At 32.8% G+C, this 24,787-nt stretch overlaps 4 protein-coding genes across 4 annotated transcripts; 2 read left to right on the forward strand and 2 right to left on the reverse strand.

Moving 5' to 3' along the window:
* Positions 1-845: 845 nt before the first annotated feature.
* HELRODRAFT_191032 (hypothetical protein) lies at positions 846-10,228 on the reverse strand (the record flags this gene model as incomplete). Its single annotated transcript, XM_009016121.1, has 23 exons — positions 846-1,170; positions 1,358-1,492; positions 1,608-1,753; positions 2,445-2,537; positions 2,679-2,814; positions 2,929-2,993; positions 3,162-3,393; positions 3,510-3,873; positions 3,994-4,169; positions 4,345-4,444; positions 4,641-4,810; positions 5,074-5,194; positions 5,513-5,649; positions 5,836-5,944; positions 6,077-6,163; positions 6,978-7,114; positions 7,290-7,403; positions 7,850-8,006; positions 8,128-8,260; positions 8,462-8,694; positions 8,814-8,926; positions 9,253-9,335; positions 10,087-10,228. The coding sequence occupies 23 exons, from the start codon at positions 10,226-10,228 to the stop codon at positions 1,156-1,158; spliced, it is 3,198 nt and encodes a 1,065-aa protein (XP_009014369.1). The 3' UTR covers positions 846-1,155.
* A 929-nt stretch (positions 10,229-11,157) lies between these two features.
* Positions 11,158-13,152, forward strand: HELRODRAFT_170307 (hypothetical protein; the record flags this gene model as incomplete). Its single annotated transcript, XM_009016122.1, has 1 exon — positions 11,158-13,152. One exon carries the CDS (start codon positions 11,158-11,160, stop codon positions 13,150-13,152), a length of 1,995 nt encoding a protein of 664 aa, XP_009014370.1.
* Positions 13,153-18,748: 5,596 nt separating this feature from the next.
* Positions 18,749-20,189, forward strand: HELRODRAFT_170308 (hypothetical protein; the record flags this gene model as incomplete). Its single annotated transcript, XM_009016123.1, has 2 exons — positions 18,749-19,757; positions 19,924-20,189. 2 exons carry the CDS (start codon positions 18,749-18,751, stop codon positions 20,187-20,189), a joined length of 1,275 nt encoding a protein of 424 aa, XP_009014371.1.
* An 853-nt stretch (positions 20,190-21,042) lies between these two features.
* Positions 21,043-23,113, reverse strand: HELRODRAFT_76281 (hypothetical protein; the record flags this gene model as incomplete). Its single annotated transcript, XM_009016124.1, has 2 exons — positions 21,043-22,350; positions 22,907-23,113. The coding sequence occupies 2 exons, from the start codon at positions 23,111-23,113 to the stop codon at positions 21,043-21,045; spliced, it is 1,515 nt and encodes a 504-aa protein (XP_009014372.1).
* Positions 23,114-24,787: the final 1,674 nt, after the last annotated feature.

A 24,787-nucleotide genomic window follows, 5' to 3' on the forward strand; every position in this document is an offset into this window, starting at 1 on the left:
AAAATAATGTCGGTTTTCTACTATCCATTTTAAAATGCAATAAATTTGCTTTCATTTGAGATATTTAATCAAAATAAGAACCATCACAATCTATGCACATTTACCAACGAGAAATTAAATCATTGATGCCTGTAGCATAAAAATCAGAGGTTCTAGAGGCGACAAACTGTGAGAAGGCTAGATAGAAAAATAAATAATTTTCAAAATGATATATAATGATCAATATATTCAATAAATTGTATTTAAAAATTTAGTGATGAAAAATTTATTAACATAAAACCGACATTATATTTGCACCAACCTAATATATATATATATAACTATATATATATATATATATATATATATATATATATATATATATATAGTTGTCTTCTGATTGTCAAGGACATTTATAGCTTAATTAATTTTATTTCATTTATCAAATTTTTTTCATAATTGCATGTTTGTTAATTATTCAATTAATTATAGCAAGCACGTCAAACAGATATTTTACATTCCCATAATTTCTTCACCAACATATGCTACTGGTTATCGGCACCACCGTCGTCATAATTATCTTCACCACCATCATACAATACCATGACTACGGCTTGGCTAACAATCAAATTGGCAACAACACCACCACTTATCAATTGTAAATCTCAATTTCATGTCATCTCATTATCATCATTCAGTACATCATCATCATCGTCATTGCCACCACATCATCATCATCATTGCCACCACATCATTATCATCATTGTATTTTTCAGGAAAAAAAACTATCAACATTTTCATCTTTACTACAATTGTCATCATCATCGTTCTCACATCACGTTTCATCAATTTTAAGTGTACTTGAATTTTAAAAATTTTGAAATTTATTTAAAGACTCATAAAGATATGAATGAATGAATGAATGAATGTATGAATGAATGAGTGAATGAATGAATGTATGTATGTATGAAAGAAGTATTTGCATGAATTATTATTTGTAAATGTGTTCTTGGAAGGAGATTCTTAAGAAATTGTTACATTTATTATTATCTACACATGAACATGATGAATTGTATAAACAGAAGCAAAATGGTACAATGCAATGTTGTGATCTTTATTTCTGTTTAGTCAGTTGCATTCTCTTTTGCTCTGTCATCAACTACCTTCTTTTTTTCCTTACAATTGCAGTTGCTGTTGTTATTTATGTAATCATAATTTATTTAATTGTACATTTATATGCAGTTTTAAGAATTGTAATAATGTCGAAAGGATTATTATTGTTATTATTATATTGTTATGAACTATGCAAGGGTCTTTGTAATGATGAAGATTATGGGAAAAATAGATAAATAAATGATCAAAAAAATTAAATGTCCACTTGTTGTTTGTAATGTGAGTAATTATGGAGAGCCCTGGAGATTGTGTACTTCCAACTAGGTGAATCCCGTTTGACCATTGTGAAGATGTGGTGAGGTGTGATGTCTGAATTTAAGTACCTCATCAGCTGCGGAACCTGTTACGTCATCGTCAGCGTCATCATCAGGATTAATTTAATAATCGTTATCACCATCAACGGTATCATTATTTTTCAACCATCTATCCGCCATTTACCACTTCAGTCAGCTAACCATGGACGAAGGCAGGTTATGTAGGATGAACTGCGCACAATCCCTGTCAAGTTTCAAGGATTCTTTAATGAATGCCAGCGCGAAACCGGTTCGTGGACATATCAAGGTGCCCGTCACGCATGGTTGGAACATCAGGAACATGCAAGCTGTTGTTGGTGGTGATGATCGTGTTATTGCTGATGTTTTGCATTTAACATGGCTTGATATGCGTGCAAGAAAAACTTGATGTAGACAAAAAAGACCAGACTGAGATACTTTTGAGTGAATAGAAAAGAAAATATTAGGTGAAGAAACGAGATGAAAATTTGACAAATTTAAATTTGTTCTTCGAGTAGAAAAATATTAAGGCAGGCCTGATTTGGAGGATGTTGCCACGAGATTTTTAAAAGGGTATATGCAAATAAGTAAGAGCTGCCAATGAATTCGGATAATCTTATCCTTCTAAAACGCATTAGCTCAAGTTTCAAGTGAAACAAGTCATCAACTTTACTGTAAAACTGTGCGAGATGTATGTCTTTGAATAAGGTAGTGTTACTAGTTGTATTCAGTTTTACGACCTAACCTATCTTTTTGATTGAATGCATTTAACACTTGTTGAAGAAGCATTTATAAAGTTCTAATGTGTTGACAGCCGAAAGAGGATTGGCAGCGTGTTGTATTGTTTTGTATTATATTAATATTCAGGACGGTAAGTTTCTAGCTCTCTTTAGTTGGCACTCGAGATGAGGTTACATCTCGTTAAAAGCCCTTTAATTTATATTTGCAACAACGAAGAATGATAATGCGACGTAGCACATACAAAGGTATGTAGGCTTAAAATACATCTCCCTAACTGACCTAATGAATCGGACAGGTCATCCAGGAACGATGAGGAGGGGGAAGTAGACGATGACGGCGGTGAATCGTTCATTGGAGTTATTTCTCTTTGGTCTGTTGGGTCATAGTGGCGAACGATAGATGAATGAATGAATAAATGAATTAATAAATGAATTAATAAATGAATGAACGATTGAATAAATATACATTAACATGTTGCGATACTTTTTATAAATAAAAAAAGTGATGACTAGCCCGAAAAGAGGAAATCATCTGTCAAACTCAATGCATTGAAACCGGCGCCAGCATTGCTACTGTAGTTTTTATTGTTAACATCCTGAGAAGCTGCTTCTTTTTTTATCTTGCTGGGAGTTTCCATGTTGTCATCTGACTGTCATTTGTTAGCGTATAGCAATAATTAGTGGCAAACAAAATAGGTTGAGAATATGTAGCAAATACAGTTGATAAGAAGAAACGCGACATTAATCAGAAGAGGGCAACCAACCGTGCTGTCATTCCAGGGTCTTTTCTTATCATTGCTGCCACTGCTATCTCCGTCCGTCACACCAACTAAAAATAAGTAAGTAAGATAAGAAACAAAATTTCAAGAAAACGAAAAATTCATTAATCAAGAGATGCCAGGCGATATGCAAGGAGTACGAAAATAAAAACAACCACAAATTTAACAACAAAAGTCATTACAAGTAGCGTTGAATCGAACATTAAAAACTGCTGCACCTTTACGTGTGGCCATCTTGTAAAGAGTGGCCACATTGAGTGTGCACAACTTTGCGATACCCGTGCCCCAAGGATCCATCAAGGACTTCAAATGACATGATGACGTCATTATATTAGGGATGACCTTGTCAATTAAGTTGACTGTCAGGGATTTCATATCTAAGTGGCAGAGGGAATGGTAGAGACATACAAGCCTTTCCACATCTTCAGGCTTATCCAGTTTTGTTATGTCCTACAATCGAAAAAAGTTGATTAACGAAATATTTCTAATAAAATATTTAGAGCTAACTACAGAGATAAAATTCTAAAACAAAAATGATCTGAATAAAAATTTGCAACTAATACAACCTTAACCATTTGAGTGATGAACCATTGAGAACCAGCTACACGATAAATTTCTTTCAAATGCAACAGGTCTCGAACTCCAATCGAATTTTTGCGATAAGCAGAGTTCAAAGTTTGGCTAAACAATTTAGGCAGTTCATGGCAGGCTAGAATTTTTTCTTTCAGTGTAAATATGGTGTGCGAGTATTGCTGCGGTTGAGTCTGCTGCAACAAAAATCTTTTGCCAAATGGCGGTTGGTGATTGGGAAGTGTAGTGTTGCCGTTGAGTTGTTGTTTCTGTTGCAACATGTTGGCGATGTTGCTGAGCGCTGACGGCGGCAGGGTTAGATCAGCTACGTAGTAAACAAACTCTTTGGCAAGTTGATTTCTGTAATGCGATGGATTGTAACATAATTATTCTGAAAAATATTCTCTGTGTAAATAACGTGAAATAATCTGAAACAGTTGAAATAATTAAAACAGACCAATGAGACCGATGTTAACTGACCTCTCGGAAAAATTCACAACGGAGTCTGATGGGTTTCGAGGCTGCAACAATTGAGCCAACATTTTGCAGCATCTCTGCTGCCTATCTTCGCCGCTGACGTTGTAGAGAGAGCAGAGCCAGGTGGCAATGACCACCATCAAACAGCACATTGTGCCTTTTGCAGAGTCCAGAATTTGCTACAATCAAAAATGAGGATATAAATGGTGTGAATGTGATTATAAATTTGAAAATTGTAGATCTTAAATAATCTTTACAAATGCTTCAATCCTATTCCTAAGTTAATGTACACTAACCATCACCATGCTAATCATCCTATCATCATCATCATCATCATCATCATTCCATCCTCACCCTCATAAGCTCATCATCAATAATGTTGTACTCCCAAAGAACGAGGCTTTCCTGAATGGCTTGTGGGCTGTTGCAGCACATCTCATTCCACTTTACAAGACTGTGTGTGTGTGTTTGTGTGTACATTAAATGTTTGTGTGCATGCGCTTGAGTGTATCTGTACATGCGTGTGTGTATCATCATTATGAAAATGCATGAACAAATGAAGGTGATTAATTGATATGATTGATATGAACGTTTTGTGGCTGAGTTGTTAAAGCATGACCATATAATGCGACATAAATGAAAAAACCTACCTAGTCTTAAACTCTGGACCAGTCAGTTGAGACAATACAAACTCAACTTTGAATGGATCAGAATTCATTTGCAGGCTGCTTAACTTGAACTGGTCATGTTTGTCTGGTAGACATCTTGTGGCCCATTGAAAGAAGAATGAATTGCTGCCTTCAGGACATGAAGATATGATCTGACGATATGTAGTAGGGTGTGTGTGAAGATCAAGTGTGTTAAAGATTAAATGCGTGCGCACGTGTAAAAGGTTGAGTAAATAAGCTTACGATTGTGCCAGCAAATGCATACATCTCTGTACATTCTTATTAGTACACGTCTGCGTAGCTATTGTACGCAAGCTGTTTCTCGTAGAAATTTACTAAAGAAGTATTTCATAAAATTAGAAAGTAGTCGTAGTGACATTAACGACTAAACAAGCAAGCACAAACATAAAACTACCTCTATGCCGAAAAATTGGACAATGTGGCAGAGCATAAGGAATGAAATGTCGAAGAGAGCAGCTCTTGTTTGAGAGTTCTTACCTGTCTCACCTGTTGCTGTCTTCGATGACTCGTTTACGCTGAAATGGAGCGGTAAATGTACGTCGATGCATGGTTGTGGGGATGAGATGGCATGGATTGTATGTGTGGAGATAGAAGGAGGGAACTATATTTAATTTGGACCAAACATATAAAAATTATCATCCTATATTGATTTTCTAATAAAAATAAAATAGAAAGTTATCACTATAAACGCGCTTTTGTGTATAATCAACTTCTAAATATTTTTGGTTTTAAATATGAGCTTACATTTATTAACAACATTAAATTATCTGAACAACGTTTAAACAGTTTAACTGAAAACGAAAAACTACAAATAAAAAAAGAACTAAGCTAACATTATGAGCTTCATGACGAAATTCTGAAGTTTGCCAATGGCACCAGCAGCCGAGGAAATAAGTTCAAAACTTTTGCCAGACATCATCTGAGTCATCACATTCAGCAGCAGGTCCTGGTTCTTCGTTATGTCCAAAGACTGGTTCGCGTCAATTGTAAATTATGCATGTAATAATAATCTGTTTTATTACAAATTTGTTACAAATAAGAATGAAGAGTTTCAGTCTTAAACAAAATTTTTAAAATATTAATCGGTGATCTACGCAGAAAAAAATTAGCATGATGCTTTTAGATGCTTAGATAAACTGTTAGCCAACCAACCGACCTTCAGTATGGTCGTGGCAGTTGGTTCTGCCTTCTGTATCAAGAAGAGCGCTTCGTTTGTTAGAGATTGGATGATGGTGTTGCATGAAGATGCATTCCAATCTTTCTGTCTGGTTAATAAAAAAATCGGTTTTCAAAATTCTTATGAAACAGAAACAAGAGTAAAAATAATAAATAGGATATAATTTAAAAATCGTTTCAGAACACACAGAAAATACTCCTGAAACAAAGACATGCCACACCTTCTAAAAATGATGTCTTTCGACGACGCTTCGCTCAGCAGTGAATACCTCACTAACTCATTCAGCAGGCTCTGCAAACTACTTGAGCTAAGTGAATATGAAACAAATTAATTTAAAATAATTCCATTCATGAACCAATAAAAAAATATATATTGACAATAAAATTAACTAAGCTGATGATAACATTTTAATCATCAATCTTCAGTCATAATCAATTTCATTGTAACAATTTTTTACCACTACCATCATCATCATCTTCTTCTTCATCTTCATCTAGACCTAAGAGTCTCCGTCAAAAAGTCGACTTCAGATATGTCAAGTGAAGTCAAGTGAAGTAATGCCATGTCATGAATATTTAGATTCGCTGCCGAAATTTTTAGGTTTTCGCTCGCGCCCTGTTTACGACATAAGACCCGACTTACCGTTTTTAAATGTGAATTTTAAACTGAAAACTGCAATGCGATTGAAGTTTTCCATATTTTTAAAATTTTTGAAATAAATTGAAAGCACATTCAAGCACATGGCTGAAGTAGCAAAAACCTACTTAAGTGTATGAGCAGCAGTAGATGTTCCATAAATTACAGTCTAAATAGTTATGTCCTTAAATTCCTTACTTGCAAGCTGTTCGAATGTCCATGAAAGATTTTGTAAATGCGTATTGTTACGATAAATTGATAAAAATTAATTTAGAATCGAAGTAGTGTAAGTCGAGAGTTTTGAAGTGAAGTGAAGTCAGGGCACCTTAAGTCATGTTTTGATGAAAAGTCTATCTTCATCGACATCACCATCACCATTGTTTTCCCCCTCCTCTTCTTCACCATCATTACCATTACCTCACCACCACCACCACCATCATCATCATCACTACCACCATCATCATCACCACCACCAGTATAATCACCATTTGCATTTGTAGTCGACGCTGACGAATAGACTCTGACTGTCGAGAAGCAGTTTCAAGCCTTGGTACAGTTCACTCTGTTCGTCTTCACTGTCCTTCTTGCTGGTTGCTACCATCTTCTGGAACAGTTGCGGGATCTGTGGGGCATTAATAATCATTTCATGTTTCATCCTTTTAATTATCGTTGGCATGATGGTCATGAGATGCAACATTTGTAAGGAAGATACATCAAGATACATAAACAAGAATGATTATCACCTTTGTTATATGAGAACCATAAAATTAAGTGACCACAAAAATGTACTGACTGACCTTCAGAAAAATAAACGATGACCATTTAATGTCCTCAGGAATGACGTCATTGTCCAATAGGCCCAAAAAACTCGACCTCAATATTTCGCAGTACAAAACGGATCGAGGTAGGCCCTTTTCAAAAAAAGATTTTTTTAAAATTTATAACAAGTGCATTGAAAAAACTTATACAAATGATAAGTATTTAATCAATTACCATTCAAGTTAATAAAGTTGAAGAACAAAATAAAAAGAATTGTTGTTAATTTAAGAAAGAACATTTTAAACCAGAAGAAGAATTGAAATATAGTACAGTCGACGTGTAAATAATTTTTATTAACTTGCTTTTAAAAAAGATCGTGTAATAATCTTAGAAATATGTCTTTCTTAACCTAACATGCTGCTGGCATAACTAGTAAAGCCTCTATAAACATGTCTAATATATGCATGACATAATAATTATAACACATGTAAAACACACGTACAACACACAATTTACCAACACTTTCCAACAATAACATACGAACCCAACTCTCTCAACCTGGAGAGCCAACCCAAACCAACAACGAAAACCAACCAACCTGCAGAGTTTCCAAAGCAATCAACTTATCAGCCAGCAACTGGAGATCATTAACTCTATACAAATACGCCTCCATTGTGATCAACACGTTCACACACACGTTTAGATTCTGTCGGGTGAAGTCGACGATGTACGGTGGACCGACTGGATAGTTGGGACTGTTTGGGTTTGAATGTTTCGCAACAATTTGAACGATTTCCAGCTAAAGAGATGTTAGCATTTAATGTTTTTCAAACTGATTAATTTGAAATGACTTCTATAAAATGTGCAGTCAACAACTTGAAGTCATGTTTCAGGCAGCTGGAAATGGCAGTCTTCAATTCTTCGCTCAGTTGCTGATAGGTTGGTGTGCTGAGTAATCGAGAAATTTCATTGGTTGATGCCTCAAGTTTCTGACTACGATTGGATGGCGCTGTTTATTATTATTTTTATGGGTGACATTTGAAATTTTTTACTAATCCATAATATTTAAAATTATTAGAAAGTATAAAACAGTACATCATCTCTTGAATATGTTGAGTATATTTAGGAGGAAGACAATCTAAGAAACAAAACGCATATCAAGTCCATAAACAAATAATTCCAAAAAAAACAATAAACCCGCCAAACTAACAATTATCAGAAGGAGCGAGTGATAGAGCCACATAGGCCCTAGAGATTTCGTTGCTGTGAATCTTATCAAGGAGTGCAGACGACATCTTCAGGACCCTGGCAGCCATCTCGAGAGAATACTTAGAATCGGTTGATAACTTAATCAGCGTCCTCGATATGATGGTGTAGAGCCAGGTGAGCAGTTGAACCCAGGAGTCAGGTATTTGCTGGAGGTCAACCGGATGTGAGCTGCTACTAAGTGCAAAAATTTTGAGATCCTCAAAAACAATATCATCAAGTTACTTTTTAAAATATAAAAATAAACTTGTATGTGAAATGAATGAATAAATTTAAATATTTTTCTGTGAACTAACAGAATATGAGGAAATAATTCCTCGACGAATTTCAAGAGAGTTGAGATGCAGAATGTTTGACTGACATCCTCATAACCCACAACACTCTTCATCGCAGAAGCAAATGTGGCCATCTGAAAATTGTATTGTGTTGCAAGCTGTGATATCCAACTTAAATAAATATAAAATGAAGATATAATTGTAAGAAACATCTGAATGAATAATACATCTCCCTGTATTATTTCTAACTACAATCCATACACTTTATTGTAAAAAAGTTATCCTTAATACGAACCAACCAACGTTTGTGAGTTTCAATATATTTCCAACTGAAACAATTACCAACTGACTGACCAAACAACCAGCCAACCAATCAGCCAACCAATCAGTTAGTAACTCAGTTAGCTGGCCAGCCAGCTGGCCAGCAAACCAATCATTTAAACAATCAATCAGTCATTACCTTGCTAAAGAGTGCATGCTTCAAATATTGTAAGATATGAACATTTGGTGAGGAGCTTATCATGACCTGCTCCAACAAAACGTCTGAAAATTAAATTTAAAAAAAATTTCAAACGTTCATCAAATGTTGAGAATATAACAATAACAACACATGTTTAGACGACATTTTCCCCGAGATCGGGGGTTGCCGTTTGGCTACCTATGTTGAAACCGAAATACCCTATTCATTAGAGAATATAAAAATGAATAATTATATAAACACAGAAAGTTAACTGAATTAAAATTAAAGAGACGTGTGACAATATTTCCTACACGCAATTCAAATAGGCATGCAATTCTTTTTCTATAAGCAGCATTTTGTTTTGTGATTACCACGTTTGCGGTCTACCCAGAAAACTTTTTGCCTGCTTTTGGTATGATTAGGAAAATAGAGTTAGACTAGCTTAAAAAGATTTAAATTATGTTCTTCATTCATAATAATCAGCTGGTTTCATAGAATGGTTTTTGAATTATCCTGCTCCCATTGTATGCAAATTTAATGGCAGATGAGGCGGCATCAAAAAATTAATTTTTTTTCTTCATGTCACATAAACATGGGAAGCTATAAAACATAAGGCCAATAACAAATGATGTTTCAACAAATATTTAGCTGCCCTCATTTTATGTATTCAAAAGTCCATATAAAAATTTCATCCCAGAAAAAATCTCCAACTTAAAAACTTAATTAAAATTAATTTATTTATAATATAAATTATAAACGTTAATGTTAAATCAAATTAACAAATAATTATTTATTTATTTATAATTTAGTATTTTAATTTTTTGCCTGTAAGACTGAAGGTTTTAGAAGATTCCACATAGATCATGTAGGACTGCATGGCCCTACTCCATTGTTCTTCTGTCCATCTCTCTTTCCAGGCCTTTACAATTATCGACCTAACGGCCACAGTGAGATTACCATTGTATTCACACACCATGATGATCTCCTGAGAAGTCAAATTTTTTACCTTTATTTTGATTTAAAATTTAAAAGCTTTTAATATTAACCTTAAACTAGGCTAAACAATTCTCTTGGTTTTTTTATTTAAATAGAAGAAAACTTAAAAAATAAAAACAGCTAGGCTACTAATGCACTAAAAATGACTAAAATCACTTATAAATGAAGATTTAAATACTTGACTTAACTTAGGATCACCACTAACACTAACTAAAAACTACTAAACTAAAGATAAAAAATAGAGTAATAGTAATAACATCACTAACTATTACTAAACTACTAAAACTAAAAACTAAAACTTAAAAGTTACTAAACTAAGCTACTACTAAAAAAGCAAAAGGCATAAATAAAACGTAACAAATTAGATCAATGAACTCACTAAATCAGTCTGGCAATATTTTTATTCACAATGGCCAAATTATTTTTGTTCGTAAAAAATAAAAAAATACCTAACGCAACAATCTCTGTTGAAAGAGCATTTACATATAAAATGCTTTGTTTACAAAGTAAAAGTAAAAAGTAAGAGCTTAAAACAATGAATTTGAAATTTTAATTAAATTTTCAACAATTTAAAAATATGCATTATTTTATAATGTATTATACATGGATAGATAAATATATCAATGGCATTATATGCTATATGCATATTTTTAAATTAAATAAAAAATTTTAGCACATTTTTTTTGTATTAAACTATTAATTTTTAGTTAAACCACTCTCATGGTGGTAATAAACAAACGGTGCTTATATTTGGATATTTCTTTATTTTAACTCAATGTTTTATTGACGAACCGAGTTTGCGAGAAAAAATTGAATTAAAATTACCAAATTTTTTCATCCATTAATGATTGTGTTATAGAGTTTCGTTTAAAAAATTGTAATTCTCCCAACCAGATAATGTATTGAATTATGATCGCAAATGTTGGAAAAATTGTTGCTTTGATTGGTTTCATCCTAAGCTTTTCAACCTTGCATTGCTCTACTAAAACATATACTAATCAATGGGCCGTTAAAATTGAAGGTGGTGTGGGTGTCGCGAAATACATAGCGCGAAAAAATGGCTTTGAATTTGTAACAGAAATTATGCCAAATTATTATCTTTTCAAACATAGAAGATTGTCAAGAAGATCAATCATGCCTTCACAGATATTTGAATCTAAATTAGCTCGTGATTCCAGAGTGAATTGGGTTGAGCAGCAAACAATTCTAAAACGAGTTAAAAGGGATGTGCACTTCAACGATCCAAAATGGCCTCAAATCTGGTACCTGAATAGGGAGTCTGCAATAGACATGAATGTTGTGCCTGTGTGGAAAAGTGGTATAACTGGCAAAAGAATTGTAGTAACAATTCTCGATGATGGCATTGAAAAAGATCATCCAGATCTTGAACAAAATTATGATGCCAGAGCAAGCTATGATGTTAATAATCAGGACGATGACCCGCAACCTCGTTATGAACAAACAAATGAAAATAAGCATGGAACTCGTTGTGCTGGAGAAGTGGCAGCAGCAGCAAACAACAAAATATGTGGTGTTGGTGTTGCATTTGAAGCAAGCATTGGTGGAATAAGAATGTTAGATGGTGAAATTACAGATGCTGTAGAGGCTCAGTCATTGAGCTACAAACCTAATTATATTTCTATTTACAGTGCTTCATGGGGACCTGATGATGAATACATCACTGTAGATGGGCCTGCTATGTTAGCTAATAGAGCCCTTTATGAAGGTGTGACAACTGGTAGAAACTATTCTGGTTCCATTTTTGTTTGGGCTTCTGGAAATGGTGGAAAATTTGGTGATAGTTGTAATTGTGATGGTTATACAAACAGTATATATACCTTGAGTATCAGTAGTGCCACAGAACGAGGAAAAATTCCCTGGTACTCTGAAGCCTGCTCTTCGACTTTAGCTACGACTTATAGTAGTGGTGAGGATTTAGATAAAAAGATTATCACTACTGACTTCAAAAAAGGATGTACTGAAAGTCACACAGGAACATCGGCCAGCGCTCCTTTGGCCGCAGGTATTTGTGCCTTGGTTCTGCAAGCTAACAATCATTTGACTTGGCGAGACATACAACATCTGGTGGTAGCAACTTCAAGGCCAGCCAACTTGGAGAGTAATGATTGGGTAACTAATGGTGCTGGTAAAAAGGTCAGCCATTATTTTGGATACGGTCTTTTAGATGCATATGCCATGGTGGAAATGGGCAGAAACTGGACCAATGTGCCTCCTCAGAAAAAATGCCAAATCATATACAGAGGCAACGAGATGGGTCTTCCTGTCAATGGCATCATCAGCCTAGAGTTGTCTACAGACAACTGTCAAATCAATAACAACCCCAAGATAACATCCATAGAGCACGTCCAAGCAGTCATCACCTTATCAGCTTCCAACAGAGGGCAGGTTCAAATAGACTTAAAATCAGGAATGAGTACTAACACTACCTTGTTGCACAGGCGAGTCAAAGACACATCAAACGAGGGTTTCACCAATTGGGCTTTCATGTCAACTCATTTCTGGGGTGAAAAATTAGGCTCAACTTGGGAACTAACTGTTTACAATGGTAACAGTGTGTCTACATTAAAAAACTGGACCTTAGTCCTATATGGAACTGGTTCATCAACAGCTGGTCGGCGTGACAGAATGTCTTTTGATCCTTACCAATCAAGGTCAAGTTATGATTTCAGTGGAAGTTTTTATAGAAACAATTATAACTACAATAATTACTATAATAACCATCACAGTTATTTGAAAAATTATGGTTATAAATACGTTAAATCATCAACTCATCAAAATTGTCTGTGCATTAGCAAACTGATCACGTTCGTAGGAGTTGTATTTCTAATGCAAGCACTCCCCAACAGACCCTTAAATATTTTCTGCTACAGCTTACATACATGATATTTAGACACTGAGGAAAGAACTGAGATATAAATGCATAAGTAATTAAGGATCAAATATTAAACGTGCTCTCTTCTGCGCTTAACATGTTTGTTTTAAGTTATTCACAACGTTTTTTTCTCCAATGTTTTAATTTTTTTAAAAATTGTTTTCACTGTAATCAAAAAGCACCATCAAAATGTTGTTGAAATTTTTATATTATTCTGTTTAGATGTTTTTACATTTGTTAAAATTTGTCAATTGACATTTTGTTATTGAGTTATTACATATTGTTCTCAGTTTTTCTCTAATTTGCTAAAATTTTATGGAATAAATTTAAATCAACACCATCTACACATCCATACATAAGTTATTGACACATTATTATTTAACCAATAAATAACGAACCACTTTCACACAGTGTTCTGTAAATATATATGATCTAGTCTTTGTGTTGTGATATTTCATTCAATTATTTTCTAACCTTACTGTGTTTCACTGGCATTAACCTGCTTTTGATGTACGATTTTGTTTTTTTATACCATGATTTATGATAATGACAGTAATAAATAGTTTGACATTGTTGTGGTTTAATTTAATGAAACAATATAAATTTTCGACTATGAGGCTTGCTTTCTTTTCAATTTATTTTGTTTGTGATTGCTATGCGTTTTAAATTACTCTAACTAAATTAAATTATTCCCCAATGATGCGAATTTTTTTTTTTGTTAAAAAAATCTACCTTCATTTGTTTGTTGATCTTTTTGTTTTAATTTATTTTTTCACACTGACGTCGTTGCTTGCCAGTCCACTTCATTCGAGAGATTTGAGAACCGTCTGGTTCCCGGGTGAATCATTTTATATTAGGGATCGTTTCTATCTGCATCTTAACTTACGTTTCATTAGTTAACTGATTAATGAACGTAATTAACTTATGAAAGTTTTTAGCATTTAACAACTTGGCTATAATTTAGCATTTAACTACCTGGCTGTTTATTGCTTTTACATTTAACTACCTGGCTGTTTATTGCTTTTATAACATGTATGTACAATATTTATTTTTTTTTTGTAAACTATTCAGTTGTATTTATTAATTTTATTTATATTATATACACATACACACATATATTCATTTATTTATATATAAATGAATTTATGAACCATTTGCACGTCTGTTGACAATCTAATAATGTTCTCTTATCAGGCTAATATAATAATTCTTTTCATAATATTTGGTTGCTTACTAACATGACGAAGTGTTTCAATATTAAGAAAGCTATTCGTTATTTATTCTGCCAACATGTATTTTATATATGTATCAAACGGCCATCTTTTTTTATTGCATTTTTATTCGTTTATGCCGTTGATAATATTTAAATTTAATGGCGTTTATTTTCAATTTATTATTAATGAATCGTCATTATGTGATACATGAATGTAAAAAAAAAAGAAGCATGTATATTTTATGTCTTTGAAGTTATGTCAATTTCAGTTGGAAATTATGTTTTTATTGAATAATATTTGAATATATGTTGTTACGTAAGGTCAAGGATCTAATAATAATTCATGTTCGCTTTCAATTTTGTCTTCTTCGTGTGTTATTTTAATGTCACATGAAAGGACGTTGTGTTCGTTTCGTTCCGTTTCTCTACTGCGTGTTGGTCTCTTGCTTTGCGTTCTTTGTTTACTAAAATGATGAAAAATGTGTTGTGTGTGAGTGCGTGTGCGTGCGTGCTCGTACGGAGTATGCATTTTTTGCATGACTTGCAATGACAATCGAATTCGTGAATGAAAAATGATTTTAAAATATAGATGAAAATCTAAATTAATATTTTTGTGAAATTATTCCAAATAAAATAACATTTGAAACGAACTAAAATCCCAAAACCTTGATTTAGAGTTTTTTCACTAAGTAATAATAAATATATGTGGTGTCATTCAACTCACTTGAATTGTTTGCCTCCACGAATGCCTCTTGTGGCTTTGTTGTAGGAAATAGTATTTTCAAGGTGAGTGATGACATAGTTTGAATCTTATTTTTCTGACAGGACGCAACAGATATTTCAAACGATGCTTTGTCCGATGTTTAGGTCGTCACGTCTCGAGTTTCTCAGGTTAGGGCTCGGCAGTAGAACCTTCTGGTCAACATTTCTTTACATACATCATTATATATCATTGGCTTATAGTGGCTGTGTATATATGTATGGTGCGTACGTACTTATAAAATATTTCAGTTTTTTTATAATTGAAAATTGATCTGAAACATTTATAAAATGTTTATAACTGGTCGACGAGTTAGCTAAATCGGTAGAGGTGCCTGTCTGGCGTTGTTAGACGCGATGAACTGCTTTGAATACATCCGAAACACTATCACACGCCAAACTATCACACCAGACTATCACACGCCAATCGCGTATGATGGGTGCATACGAAATACGTGTGGTGTGTGGAGGTCGTGTGGCATGGATATGTTACAGTCTTTACGGCACGAAAGTTTAAACATCAGTATAGATTAACGATAACATTTAACCAGTTCTGTGTATGACAGAGCTGTATTTTATATCCATGGATGCATTATAAAATAAAGAACATAAAAATATATATATACATTGTTATTTATATATAGATAAATATATAATTTGTATCGTGTTTAGTTGTGTCAAGGGGAGGCCTATTTACCAATATACAACACTTTCTTATGGGTTGAAGCATGGTTATGCAAAGAAACTCAATTTTTCAATTTTTAATTATTTTCGGTAATGTCGATCATAGATATATCCATGATGTCGATTTCTCAAACTATTTTGAATTCTCCCCGAAAAATTTGAACTGCGTGCGTACATATATAGCACTGATTACTGTTGCATTTATATTATATTATATATATATAAATTAAGTGACTAGAATCCATGTATACAATAATTAATTAGATTATATGTTTATATAAAAAGCCATATAGCAGATTCAACCAGCCAATCAGAACGTTTCGAAAGCGTTCGTTCGATGACGTCAATTTAGTACGGTTAGCATTGTGGTTAAGACTTATAATACATTAAATAAGTTTTTACTGATGTTTTTGCGACTTCTTATTAGTTTTGTGTGATGTGTTTGTTTGTTTTCGCTTCACAGCACCACACCAAGAAAACAAACTACATTTTATTCTCGTCGTCGCCTTAAATTTTACCTTTTTGAACAGTCTTTTTAATAATGTCTATTTATTTATTTATTTATTAAATGTTGACTGGTTTCTAGTTTTATTTAATTTGGTTATATAATTTTTGGATATTTCTTGATTTACTTTGTATATATGCATGTATAAATAATTTCAGTTTGGTATGTTGATTTAGTCATTGTGATATGCCGTGAACTGTTCTTATTAAATGTTATTGCTACGTGAATCGTTCTCCGAGAACTACTAAGGAGTGTGTGTATAAATAATAATATTAATGGATAATAATTATTTTTATCGGTAGATATTTTGTTATATTTGTTTGTTTAAAATACGATTTTTTTTAAAAATTGACGTTTTTAAAATTTTAATAGACCGTCACTTTTCATTTTTGAATGAATTCAAATAAAAGCAACTATTGTGTTTGTCTTTCTTTACTAAAATCTCGAAATTGTTTGTAGATCTGTACGGTTAAGGGATTGTTCGTGTTTGAACAAGCCTTGCCAATTTTTTTTTTATTTAATTTTGTTTTTTTTTCGTTTTTTTGGTTCATTCAATTTGGTTCATTGATTGGTCAATTGGTTGGTTGATTGGTTGATTGAATGAATGGTTGGTTGATTGATTGGTTGGTTGGATGGTTGGTTGGTTGATTGATATTGTTTGATTGATTAATTGGTTGATTGATTGATTGATATTGAAATAAAATCCGATTAAGCCAACCTACGGCTTCAGTAAGCCACTTTTTTCACCGGACAAAAGCAATTTCTATAATTATATTGACAACATATTGAATATATTGATTTATATTTTGCATATCATATGAACAAAAAACCGCTATCATAAGAGCTCTATGAAACCCTGTAAACCACTGCAGTAAGCCAAAGTATGATTTCAGCAACCAATTTTTATGAGCACCAGCAGAATGTAAAATACTCATTGAATATAATGAAGATAGTTGTTCAAATTACAATTTTGATTAATTTAGGCCGTTCATTTCATATGCAAACAAATTTTTAACATGATCGAATAGTGTAAAAAAAGGGTGGCTATAGTTCAATCCTAGTAAGCCACCGGATTTCACCGGACCAAAAGTAATTTTTATATTCAAATTAACAAAATAATTTAATAAAACATAATTCTATTAAATAAAATTAAATAGAATTACTACAATGTTTTAAGCATATTAAGTCAAGCAAATATTTCATATAGGTTGCTCGTTAAAATCCATGGGTATAGGTAGGTATATATTAAAATCCATGCAATTTCGTAAGCCAACAATCCAAGCATGTCAAATAGCCCGACGGATTGATCAGATTGATCGATTAGTTTATTCTAGTTATGTGAGTTGTGTATCTTGTTTTTTATGGCCAAAAAGAAATATGACAATGATGGTATATAAGGATGGAACCGGTAGAACAGTTAAGTAAATATTAAGAGCTCATCACTTGCCATGGTTATCAAAACATTGAGTCAGTGATCTCTCTAAACGTTGCACTAGGATCTTTGAAAAAGCCAGTCTCTGTTCTTGCTGTGAAAAATTAGTGTGAAAAAATTAATTGATTGTACGAAATTTTGTGTGAGCTGATTTATTTCGTTACACTGTTTAAAACGTTTTAAAAAGCTTTGTAATATGATTTAACGCTTATTAATAAAAAAGATGGAACAGCAACCAACCATATATGATGCTGCTAGCAATGGCAACTTACAGACTATTCGCTCGATATTAGAAAATCACGTTTCTCAGAAGAAGGAGCTCAAAAAGCTGGTTAACGGAGTTTTTAATGGGGCAACACCGTTAATCGTGGCATGCCGTAATGGGCATCTGTCCATCGTGGAGTACTTGGTTGAGGTGTGTGGGGCCGACATTGAACAAGTTGGTACTGTACAATTTGATGGCGAACTCATAGATGGGGCACCAGCTCTCTGGTGTGCATCAGCAGCTGGACATCTTGATATTGTAAAGTATTTGGTAAAAGCTGGGGCCAAAGTGAATAAAACGACATATACAAATTCTACGCCTCTAAGAGCTGCCTGTTTTGATGGCCATTATGAAATTGTGAAATTCCTAATAGAAAATAAGGCTGATGTTGAAATGGCAAACAGACATGGCCATACCTGTTTGATGATTTCTTGTTACAAAGGGCATACTGATATAGTTCAACTTCTTCTTGAGAGAAATGTGGATGTTAACAGAAAAAGTTTGAAAGGTTGTCTTTCCTTAACACTAACAATTATGATTTTTTGTTGAAATGGTTCACTTTTGTATCTGTATCATAACGCATTTGCTTTTACTTTATGTCAATTTTCAATAAAGCACCACAGTTCAATCAAAAAATATAATTTAATATATAATAAAATACTTTTTATTTAGGAAACACAGCTCTTCATGATTGTGCTGAATCAGGCTATCTTGAAATCATGAAACTTCTGTTCAAACATGGCGCCAAAATGGAAAAAGATGCTTATGGAATGACCCCACTATTAGCAGCAGCTGTTACAGGCAACACAAAAATTGTAGAATATCTCACAATTCACCCAGAATGCTCAAGGGAAGTCAGGGTTGAAGCCTTAGAACTTTTAGGATCTACATATGTTGACAAAAAAAGGGACTTACTAGGTGCTGCCAAATTCTGGAAAATAGCAATCACAGAAAGATATAGGAACAACGTGCTAGATGTTTTGCACAAACCTAAGCCACCTAACCCACTTGTGCCTGCATACAACAACACAACAGAAGTTGAATCTTTAGATGATTTAGAAAATATCCTTTTAGATCCTGATGAAATGAGAATGCAGTCACTTTTGATTAGGGAACGTATTTTGGGTCCTACTCATCCTGACACATCTTATTACATTCGATACAGAGGAGCTGTTTACGCTGATTCCGGTGATTTTATCTGGTGCATATCTCTTTGGAGATATGCACTGGAAATGCAACAGAAACATTTAGAACCCCTTAGCCCACTCACTCAAAGTAGTTTTTTATCTTTCGCAGAATTATTTTCGTTCATGACCACGGACACATCAACAGACAAACTTATAAAAATAAAGAATCCACTCGCTATTCTGGATGATTTGTTGTTTGTTTTTAATTGCTGTATTAATGAAATTGAAAAAGGTATGAAACAGTTAAATGTATCAGAAAGTGTGCACAAAATGGAACGAGACACCACAAGTTTCAACAGGTACTTGATTATCATCCTTCATCTCATGTCACTAACATGCAGAAAGTTTTCATCAATTAAAGATCAAGAGCGGTGGTTTAGCTTTTTGAAATCTGTCTACCGGTTGGTGAGGATGAAATGTAGAAATGAACAAAACCACACACTGTTACATCTGGCATGCAGTAAGGAAACATCTGTCATCGGTCGATTCCCTGTTTGCAATTTTCCTGATTTGTGTGTTGTTAAAGTTTTGTTGGAAGTGGGAGCCAGCTGCTCTGACAGAGACAAGTTTGGTAAGTTGTTTTTCATCTATATATTACTGTTTTTATTGCTGTCCTTGAAGCCATAATAGTAGTAATAAGTTAATAATTCATGATAATTGTTTTTGTACTTCAAACTTCAGTAATTTTTCCATAGTATAAAGATGATAAATAATGAGTGCAACAATCTTTTATTCAGGAAACACAGCACTACACTTGGCTTCTTGCTCTGATAGTCGGGAGGTTATTGAGTTGCTTCTCAAATCCGGGGCACATATCTGCACTACCAACTTTAGATCACAAACAGCTTCGGATATGTTGAAATCATTGCACATGCACAACATTGTGCCACTGCTGAAACACACAACACTCCAGTGCTTAGCGTCCAAAGTCATCAGAGATCACAAAATCAAGTACAAGGGTGAGGTTCCTGCAAAGCTTGAAAATTTCGTTGAACTACATTGAAATTTTCAATCAAATTTTTGTTCAGATCATTATTGATTTGTTTAATTAGAATTTGGTTGTTTGGCACAGTGAATTGTAGTAGTTCCTTAGCAAGTTGAATGTATGGCTGTCCAAAAATAAATTTTCAACAGGCTTTTTCTACTTTTTCATTTTTTTCGACATTTCTTGTTTACGAACAAAACATTAGAAAAATTGTGTTTTTATGTACAGTAATAACGTTCTTAAAAATTGCACCAGTACAACTTTTTTTAATTTTGATTGTCTTTTTGTTGATTGTTCTGAATGAAAGATGCATGCACGCTGTCATGCAACGGTACATATGAGCACCTCACCTGCCATCATTTCAAGCATTTAAAATGACAACACCCTACCACTTGTTTCTGATGTCATTAACTGCACGATTTTCAGTATATACAAAGGACCCTTAATCTCAATTGTGAAAATTAATTTTATTTAAAATTTTGTATTTGTATTTGAAACATTGATTAATAATCTGATAACTGCTGTTTGTTTTTAAATTATTGAAATAATTTTTTCAAATTTGTTTTCTAATTATTTTGTGTGATTGCTACGTGACGCAATGCAAAAGACACACCTAATTCAAATTGTTTTATCGAACATAAGATGGAATTCAAGATTATAGCTAAACAAATGTAAATGAAAAATAGTGAAAAATTGTAATTGCATTAGTGCCAAAAAATTTTCCTAACAATTAAAGATTTGAAAATGAACTATTTGCTAAATATAAATAAATAAAAATATATATATAATTACAAATAATAATTATTATATATAATTAATTGTTAATGGTAAATACAAACAAATTATGATTTTAAAATGTTGATTTTTAAAATTAATTCCTTCCAGATCGCTCAAATGTGAAATCTGTTAACGTATAAGCCTTATTGTAGGAAATATTTCCTTTGCTGTCAGTTCTTTGAAGTGATGGGTTGGGATGGGTGTTCTCCATGCTACCAAGTGATGAGTATCCAACATCATAGAGGGAGCAGTAGGGAAGCGATAAGTTCCTAATAAATGACCACAGCTCACCATATGTCCAGTGAAGAATTGGGTGGACACGCATGTATTCAGGCCAGCCTTCATCTGTTGGACTGAAATCTTGAAGATGAGAGGAGTGAGGGTCTGTAAGGCGAGTGCCCATTATAACTGCTTTGAAATTAGGTTTTACGGATTTGAAACTGATTAGAGCATCTTTAATGCGCCCAGTTACAGTGTGAAGTTTTATGTTGTACTTCTTAACTGTTTTCTTGATGAAGTGTTCAACTTCTGGAAAAGGTTGTCCTCTTCTTATGTACAAGCAATTTAGCTCACTCACATCACCACGTGTTTTTATTATAACAGCATAAACTAGATGCAGAAGAGCAGTGCAGTCTTTGCCACCATTGAAGCCTACACATATCTCATCTAATTTATAACTGTTGAAACATTTTTCTAATATTTTTAATGAATTTGATAGTTTTTCACAAAATTCGGCATCAAATTTGTGACTAACAATTCTCTGACAGATGTTGTAAACTTTATCAGAAGCATTTAATATTGGATCTCTATCGTAATCTGTAACTAGGCAGTGTTGCAATTTTTTAAGAAAGAAAGTCATACAATTATCTAAGTCATCTTTACTAGGTGATTCCAATGTTAAGCAGACTTTATAGTAATTATTATGAAACTTTGGATAGGACCCTAATGCAACGTTTGATCCAAACTTCTGATTTGCTTCGTTGATTATATGAGTTATCGAATACTCATTTTCATCTAAATAGATTGTGGAGTTGAAACTTTTCCCATCAGGATTTCTAAAATGATCTTCCAGCGCTTGAAAACTTTTCTCCATCAAGTGAGGTACTCCAGGAAAAACGTACACATTTTTTATTACAACCAAAGGAAACTGTAGATCTTTTTGGCTAATTTTATCGTAACCAAACAACAACTTGGCAGATTCAGGGACATAAGCTATTTTCAATTTCGGGTTCTTTAAATCATCTGTGCCAAAGAATTTCTTACAAACATTGATTATTTCTGGGTGGGGATACAATTTTTCATCAAAAGCCTTTGCAATTCCCTCGAACGTGAGGTCGTCATGTGTTGGTCCTATGCCACCAGACGTTATAACAAAATTGAATTTGCTTGAAAATGCAGTTATCTAAAAATGAATTTATTTTAATTTAGTTTTAAAAGTTATTCAGCTGTTATTTCATATAATGTAAATAAAAAAATCATAAATTAAATTGTCACATTTTTATTGGTTACAAATTTGCAAATAGACAAATCATTTTGACTTTAACAAAAATAGAATCTATTTTAAATTTAAATGAAATTCATTAGTGCATGACTAAACTAGCATTATAGTGCTTGATATGAAAAAATGAATAAGTGGTGAATCATATTTATATCATATGTTACATAATTATTTTATAATTATTAAAATCATTTAATATATGACATGTCATATAATGTATGATATATAATATATAAAATAAATATATATATATATTATATACCTATGCCAAAAAGGCATTTTGTTTGACTAATAAATTATTTATTTTAATTTTTAGTTGCATCTGCTAAGCAGCTAAGCATAATAATCTTATTTAATTAAATTTAAATATAAATAAATTATCATAAGTAAGACATAAATGAAATGAAATAATTAAATTAAAAAATTTAATTATATTGATTGAATAAATATAAAATTAGACCTCATCAGATATAGCGTTAAGTTCGTCAGGCACTACAGATATTTTCTTAACTTTCACTCCGAGATGGAACAACTTTTTCGTCAAAAAGGCAGAATTGGTATCCATGGTTTGACCTTTGAGTATTTCGTCTCCAATCACAATAATTCCCGCAGTAAACTGGTTGGTGGATTTTGAAAAGCCGTTCGATGAATTTTCAACATTCGCCATAATCCTTTGGTAGGTGTTGAGTCGTTGGTTACTAATCATGTGCGAAACTACATTGCCAGAAAACTTTAACATACGCTGGTGCATGTTTTTCGGACTATGTTATGCAACTAAGAGTAGATTCTAACAATAAAAGTAATGCAAAAATTATATATCTTAGTATCGGCAAGAACTTAAAATTATTAGTATTGGTTATCGGCTCTTTAATCGAATACAATCCAAAGTTGCATTACAATCATGCATATATATATATATATATATATATATATATATATATATATATAATAAAATCATGTTATAATCATGAAGAAATTAATAATAATAATAAGGTTGGAATTGGAATGTTAAATAAAAGAACTTATTATAGTCGTCGGAGCCCCATCTGGTGTTATCAAAACTTAATGACAACTAACCTGATCAGTGATCACCAATTTTGTAAAAAGGACTGTCTTATTATGGCTATTTTGGCTTGATTTAAATGCTGTTAACATGTTACAAGGATGATTTTTAGATAAACTTAAAAATGATTGAAACGATATACATTCATTCAAATGCTAAGTTCAGCAAAAAGTCAATCAAAAGTAGCTACATTCAAAATAGAAGTTTTCTTCAATATAAAATGTTATCTGAGAAGATGCAGTAATAACTCATTAAAATTATTAACAATATAAATATTCTAACATTATCACGCTCGTCAGCGATTTATATCATCGCCATAATATTTTTTTAATATCAACGTCATCATCATCATCATTATCATCATCAACAACAACATCATTATCATAATCTTCAACATGACAGCAAAACTCAGCAAAAGCATCACCGCACAATTAATCTGTCGATGGATTTCTTGGAAGAATGTTTTGCGTTTGACGCCTGGTCGCTAGAAGTAGCTACTAAGTAGTAAGCTGCAAGTACTACAATTTCTGTGGCTAGTAATAATTAGTGAGTAATTAGTAAAATGTAAATAAAAGAATCTGTGAACAGTTGAGTAGTAAGTTAGTAATTTGGCGGGGGTCAGAAATAAGTAAAGAAAGTATAAGTGAAAAAAATAATGGAGTAACTTGTAATTAATAATTAAAAATTAGATAGCACTTGGCAGTAATTAAAAAGGAGGTTGATAATAATTTAATTTTTACGAATCAAAAAACAAACATTGACGCTCAGTTTTTGGTTGGTAGATGTGTTGATGTTATGGAGACAGTTGGACAATGACATGAAGTGAGATGGTAACATTGGTAATATAATGTAAGCACACTTGTTAACAGCAACACTCTTGTGCGTAAAGATAGATAATTATATCAGAATTAGTATTACAATATTGTTACATGTAAAAAAGGAGAACAGGGAGAGAGAGAAAAAGAAAGAGAGAAAGAGAGAGAGAGAAAGAGAGAGAGAGAGAGAGAGAGAGAGAGAGAGAGAAGAGATATATATATATATATATATATAGATAAATTTCTTAATGAACGCAAAAATAACAACATAGCGTTGTTGGCAAGGTCAGTCACCAGCGACACCTGTTAGACAAAATGGAAACATTAAAATTCAAGTAATTTTTATAACTTGGGTCATTTTAATGGCTGAGCATGTGCAGAACTTTTTCCATGTAAAATAAAACAAGTCAGTTTTAAATTTTTGTTTCGTCATTAAGTGAACGTCTTTTATTAAATAGCATTC

The sequence above is a fragment of the Helobdella robusta genome, assembly GCF_000326865.2.
Source record: "Helobdella robusta unplaced genomic scaffold HELROscaffold_17, whole genome shotgun sequence".
NCBI classification, from domain to species: Eukaryota; Metazoa; Annelida; class Clitellata; order Rhynchobdellida; family Glossiphoniidae; genus Helobdella; species Helobdella robusta.